General features: G+C 53.2%; 1 protein-coding gene across 1 annotated transcript in view; it reads right to left on the reverse strand.

Annotated features, from left to right (window-relative positions):
• Positions 1-6,745, reverse strand: part of LOC102896379 (transmembrane protein 189) — a 22,922-nt gene extending 16,177 nt beyond the window's left edge. Inside the window, exon 1 of the mRNA XM_006921909.3 lies at positions 6,565-6,745. Within this exon, the coding sequence (XP_006921971.1) occupies positions 6,565-6,688 (124 nt within the window). The 5' untranslated portion in view covers positions 6,689-6,745. The remainder of the gene's footprint in view (positions 1-6,564) is intronic.
• Positions 6,746-6,751: the final 6 nt, after the last annotated feature.

Below are 6,751 nucleotides of genomic sequence, written 5' to 3' on the forward strand. Positions count from 1 at the left end.
CCCTTTTTAATTTAAAATTTGTGAATGTACTCACTCTATCAAAAATATTTTCACATGGTTTTAAATTAAAATTTAAAAAAGTAAAAGGAAATAAAAACACCAGGTGATACAGAACATGAGACAGGGCCCCTGGGGAATACTGTTTTCCCAGGCAGCTGGTCCTAAGGGCATGGAAGACCCTTAATGATAATAATTTTCTTATCATTAGTGTTTAACATCTACTGAGCAGTTACTAGGTGCCAGGTATCTGCTGAGGTGATGCCATTTTGCAGATGAGAAATCTGAGATTCGGGGTGATCTCAAGGGAGTAGCCCAAGGCCACCCAGCTAGTCAGCCACAGACTAGGAACCTATGTCCAGAGGGTCTGGTTCCTGAGACCCTGCTCTTACCCGACCCTGTCCTGCTGTCCTTGTTCTTTGCCTCCACTCCTCATCACTCTTATGGCCCTGATGACATTCTGGATCAGGCTACCTTAAAAACAGGGCCACGCAGGCCCCTGTGAGTGATAAAGAACAGAAGGGGCCAGGGCACATAAAGAAGGTTCCTTGTACATCTGTTCTCTCCTCTCTTTAGAGCTTTGTATGTGCTGTTCTCTTTATACCCTCTGCACTGGGATGACTTTGGCACTGCTCTTACTGATCTCGACCTGGAACCTCTGCCTCTAGGAAGCTATCCATGATTCCTCCTCTGACCCCTGCACTCCCCCAACATGGAGTCCATCATGTAGAACTGTCACTGCCCATGTAATGTCCATCTTTCTTTACTCAAATGTGAACTCGGGAGACTGTGTCTGGTTTGCTCACCAGGGCCCTGGCACACAGCTGGTGCTCAATGAATGCTTGTGGAATAAACAAATTCTCAACTATGATCCTAAAGGAAAAAGCGCCGGGCCTGGTGTCTGGGCATCCTTCTGCAAAGCACCTTGGGAAGGAAACAGTAGGCATCCCATTGTTCCTGACAGAGAACAGGCTGAGAGAGAGAGGAGGGGCTTCTCCAGTGCGCCCTGAGCCAGAGCACGGCTGCCCTCCGGTAGCCCTGTGCAAAGACCACAGCTCAGAGTGGCGAAGGATCATGCCCAGAGTCACATCCCCGTGGCCCCCTCTTGTACAGATGAGGACACTGAGTCCCAGAAAGGGCATGGACCCCAATAGGGATCATACGGTAGCAGAGGGCCCAGAACCCCTCATGTCCTGCTTCTTGGTCAGGGGCTGTTTCCCTTGGGCCACATGGCCCTACCACCCCAGCAACCCCCAGTCAGGATCACTACAATCTGGCCCAGCAGGGCCTTCCCCGTTCTGGTTCCTCTTTGCGGCCAGGGCCTACATCTCAGAAGCAAGAAGCCTGGGGAGGGGGTGCAGCTGGGAGTAAGGTTATTTCTCAATGCCAACCCACTTGCGTGTCTCTGCCTACAGGGAGAGCAACAAAATCAAATAACAGTAACAATGGCTGACACCCACTAAGGCCGATCACAGCTGGGGTGCCAGGTTTAGCCCACATCAGAGATGCCATAGACCCACTCCCTGCAGCATATTTTGCTCTCAGTTTAAAAAAAAAATTAGCTACACTTAAAAAAAAAAATCACGTGAGATTCTTATTTCTCGCTTTCCTTGAGAACTCAGGACTCTGACCAACCAGGCTTGAGCAGCAGTGGCTGCCCCCAGCAGAAGCGGGCAAGAGCTCCCAGTTCACTCAGGTCCCCTCTCTTCCCAGTGGCCTCATATTGGGTGGCTTCCCTTGGAGGAAGTCCTGGCTGGCCCCTGCAGTTATTGGAGTGTTTGAGCCCGAGGCGTAGCCTCTCATTCAAATCTTAGTTCCTCCAGGGAAGAATTGTATGATCCCATTTCCCAGATGAGGAAACCAAGGCTCAGTGGGTGAAAATAAAGAGTTTGGTTTGGATCCTGGGCTCGCAAATGGGACATATTAGCCTGAATGTTTGGGGCTGAGCTGATTCCGAAGATTGCCCAGCTCTTTCCCCATGCTATGGGAAATACCCCTGAAATCTGAATATTTTCCCATCTAAACTCTCTTTGGCCTCTGGAATGTGATTCTTCTGCAGGCCAAATGCCTCAACTTTGTTCTATAAAAAATACATTGACAATAATAAGTGGCTTTCATTGAGTACCTCTTACATGTTGGGGATGACCTCGGCCAGTCCTCACCATCATCATGGGCTGAGAACCTTTGTCTTATCCTTCAGAGGGAGAAACTAGGCCTGGACAGATGAAACGATTTGTCCAAAGTCACTTAAGGGTTACCAAAGTCACAGCCTGGACAGTCGGCCCGGCAAGGCATGCATGGTCAGGTGGTCTGAACTGTGTCACTTTACAGATGGACAGACTGAAGCTCAGGGTGGGGAAGGGCTTTGCTCAGTACACAAGAGCTCGGGCTGCCTCTGGCATAGTGCTGGGGCCTTGTTTCCTTGAGCCACGCTTGGCCTGGCCAGGGTCCATGATCTGGGCTGAGTTACAGCAGTGACTGCCTGTTGGCCTGGGGAGGGGGCCGGGCTTGTGTGTGGTAGTTGTGGAGGGCTGGGAGGTGCAGGGAGGTTGGGCACCAGGCCTTGGTATCAGGCCTGACTCTTCTAGTTCAGTCAGACAAGCCCTGAGCCACCTGTATTTCTGATGGCCTCTAGCCACTAGGAGACCCTGGGCTTCAGGAAAGTGAGGACAGGAGGCAGGGAGAAGGGAGGGGCCAGAGAGAGTCGGAGGTAGAAAGACAGGGAGACAGAGATGGGAGTGAACAGGAATCAAGAGGCACAGAGAGATGAGAAACAGAGAGACAGAAGAAGAGAAAAACAGAGATTATAGGGAGACAAAAAGAAAAAGAAACAGCATGGCCAGAGAGGAGAGACAAAGGAATGGAAAAAGAATAAGACTGAGCGAGGCAGGGAGAAAGCCTGGCCAGGGAAGAGGTGCCAAACCTCTGTCCTATGGCTTCAGTCTGGCCCATGTTGGGGGAATGAACCAGGTTCAGCTCTGCGACTACAGGCCAGGACCCCCAGAAAAGCGCTCCTGACACCCTCTACCTTCCCTTCCTCTGACCCCATACTAAGAGCCCCTATGTCCCCCAGGGCAGGGAGGCATCTGTAGTTGGGGAGGGGGTAGGGGGTCGGATGGAGGGATGGGATGAACAGCTGACTCTAGAGACCCCTCAGGATCCACCCTGAAGCCCAGGGCACCTGAGAAGTGGGACGCACTTAGGCAAACTTCAGCTGGCACCTGCCTCACCTGCCAGCTTGCTCATGAGACCAGGGGAGGCCTGCCACACCTGCCAGGCCCTTCACTAACCCTGGCACCTGGCACAGGATGGCTGCTGCTGTAAAACCCAAACCCAGAGTGGAGTGGACTCTGGCTCCCAGGACCCGCAGGACCAGGCCCTACCTCCTTGGCCAGACACCCGGGCCGAGGCTGCCTCACCCTTTGCTGTTCCCTCCACCCCATACAGCTCTGATCAGACGACTCACAGCTCCCCGCAGACACCAGGCCCACTCTCTCTGCTCTGCTGATCTGGAACATTGGTCCCATTCCCTCCCGCTTGTCCGCCCTGGACTGGCTCGCTCCCACAGCAAACACCAAGAACACGGAACATAGAATGCCCCCCACCAGTGTTCTGGTTCTTGCCCTGCTGCTAACTAGCCATGTGACCGTGGGCAGGTCACTACTCTTTGCCAAGCCTCAGGAAACGTGCCTGTGAAGTGCCAGACACTTCAGGAAAACCAAACAGATACTGCCCTTAGCCTTGCCAACTACCCTCTGGGGCAGATGCAAGCAGGATCCAGACAGGACAAGTGTGAGGAAGAACGTGTGCAAGGTGGGCTAATGAGTGTCTCGGTTTCCTTTCCTGTAAATGGGGTCAATGCCAAGGTGCACCTCAGACAGCCGTCATGAGGATGGCATGGGAGCATGCAAGGAAGATGCCCAGCACGTAGTCAGGGCTCAATAAATGTTAACTGCCTTATTATTGCTGCCAATTGTCATGGTGCCAACTCACCTCTGGCCCCTGGATTCTCAAGCATCCAGTCCTGGAACCCAGAATGTCTCCTACTCTCCCTTCACTTACTCTGCTCCAGCCCACAAGCCTTCCAGTTCGGCAGACACTTCAGGCACACTCCCACCACCTCAGGGCCTTTGCCCTTGCTGTGTCCCTGGGTAGACCAATCTTTTTTCCAATGTCTTCATGCCTCCCTCCTTTCAGGTCTCTGTTCAAATGTCACCAGCTCAATGACATGTTAATGCCCCTTTCTCTAAAATGTCACTGCCCCCAACACTTAATTTCCCCCTTCTGCTTTATATTTGTTCTATTGGGCTTGCCATCATTGGGCAAGTGACGTATTTTCCTTCTATTATCGGACTTACTAAAATGCCAGTCCCATTTTTCCTGTTCTGTTCATTGCTTTGCCCCCAGGGTCTTGAACAAAGACTGGAACAAAGGTGCTCAATATGTATTGAGCCTAGTCACTTATTTTATAGGTCAGGCCCAAAGAGGTCAAAGGTACTTCCTCAAGGCCACACAGGGAAGGGACAGAGAGAGGAAGGGAGAGGAAGGCAGACGGAGACTTATGAAATTTGAAGAAACCAGTCTGGCCAGTTTCCCTCCTTACCCTGACCCCTAAACTCCAGGTCAGTAGGAGATATAGCCTTGACTGGAGCCTTGGCCTTGACTGCAACCCTGGATTCCTGCAATGGCTATTCTTCAAAGAGTGAGGGGCAGTTGGAGAAACCATAACCGGACAAAGATGCCATCATAGTGGAATGGGAAGATGGTGGTCCCTGGGAAGGCTCATAGAATGCGCGGGTATGATTTGGTTGAAAGCGGGTAGAGTTTACTCGACTGAGCAGAGCTGGACACCAAAGGAGGTGGCCCTTGAATCCTTACCCTTGATTCCCAGGTCACCACCTGTAGACCAGAGAGGTGAGACAGCTTACTCCAAGACTCACAGGAAAGGTCAGACTATCGGGTTAACAATAGGGAGCACATACTGTATGCCAGTCTGTGCCTAAGTGGATAATCTCATTTCCTCTTCCTAACGACAAAAAGGGACAAATTAACTTGTACCCATTTTAGAGGTGAGGAAACAGGCTGATGAGAGAGAAAGTGGTTTGGCCCAGGTCACACAACTAGGCAGCAATCAGGATGCCAAGCCCAGCCTGCTCTAGGAAGTACAGGGGTTAGTTCACAGGCTGAGTGTTTTAGTAAAAGGCTGAAGAAACCATGACAGCATGGGCCACGTGTCCAAGTCAGGTCAGAAATCACACCCGGAGCATGGACTTGCAAGTCCACAAAGGTGTCTGGTGATCTAGGACTTAATGAGAAAGCAAACGGTCCAAGGTCACGTAGCTAGTTATGGCAGAGATGGTATGCAATCCCAGGCTGGTCAGGGCTGGAAGCCAAAGCTGGTAGTGGACCCATGCCCACCCCAGGCCAGGTCTGTGCATGGTGGCTGCCCCCTTGGGAAACGGAAAGATGTCAGAATGTTTGACAAAGCTTTGTGTGATGGCTGTGTCTAGCAGATGGGCCCCTGGCAGCTCCCAGTCACCTGACTCTGGAGTTCTCAAAGGCACTTCCTTAACCCCTGGGGACACTTGGCCTTCTTCAGGCCAGGCAATGAGATTCCTGGATCATGAGGAAGTCAGAGAAGGGGATGAGGGCTGGTGCTTGCTGGAGCATAAATAGTAGGCACGAAAAGAAGCTAGGGACCTTGGTGCAATTATCTCTAAGCTGTGGTCTAGTCTGGGGAATATGGGGGTTCCACATCCCAGTCCTAAAAGAGGGATTTAATATATGCATATGGGGGAGGGGCACGGGGTGGAGTTGGGGCCTGTGCGTGGGAGGAGCTTAAATTGTAGGATTTGCAATACCCTCACTACCTGGAATGGGGTAGGGCTTAAAGGAGGGGAGGGAGAGGATGGTGGACTGTAGCCACTGAAACTATACCTAGGATGGGGCTTTGGGAGAAGGGCGTCTGGGAAACTAAGTAGCTCGTAGCCCTAGAGTTGGGGTTCGCAGGGCTGGGGGGCTGATGTGAACAGATGTGGGGGGTGAGGTCACAGTTTTCAGGCCAGGGTCCTGGCTCGGGTACAGGATGTGAATTTCCTAGGATGTGAATTTCGGATTTGGGGAACCTGGGATAGAGTGCGACTTGTAGGGGCTGGGGAAGTGCATGTAACTGAGAGAGGCTGTTCCGGCTTGCACTGGGTCCTGGGGTAGGGTGAGGGGTCTCTAAATCCAGGGGCGCTCTTTGTGGTCGCGACTGAGCCCGTGGCTAGGATCCGGATCTGTGGGTGCGATGGGAGCTCTGTCTGTCGCTCGAGGAGCTGATATTGCAGTTCCTTTATATGGGGATTGTCTGTGCATCCCGAAAGCCTCGGGGCTGGGGTTCTAGCTCGGGCTTGGAAGTGGCGGTGGGATGGGGTCCCCCGACTTAGGGCACTATTTGCAAACAGAAGCCAAGGCTCGAGTTCTGCATCGGAGCTTAAGGCTGGGGTTCCGATCTGGGGACGCGGGATCGCTGTCCGCAGCCGGGGCTGGTGACTGCAGGCCCCAAGGGGGGCCCTGAGGTCCTACCTGGAGAGTAGAGCGCGGCCAGCTCACGGGCTCCGGCGTGCTGCGCGCCCCAGCGCCGGCAATACGCTGCTTCGTCTTCGTCGAGCTCCGGCTGCTGGCCGGGCCCGTCCTCGGTGCCCGCCATGGCCACTCGCCCTGCCCGCCCGGTGCGCTCTGCTGGCAGCGGCGGCTGCGGCGGCAGGGCCGC

This window comes from Pteropus alecto, unplaced genomic scaffold (genome assembly GCF_000325575.1).
Source record: "Pteropus alecto unplaced genomic scaffold, ASM32557v1 scaffold45, whole genome shotgun sequence".
NCBI lineage: Eukaryota > Metazoa > Chordata > Mammalia > Chiroptera > Pteropodidae > Pteropus > Pteropus alecto.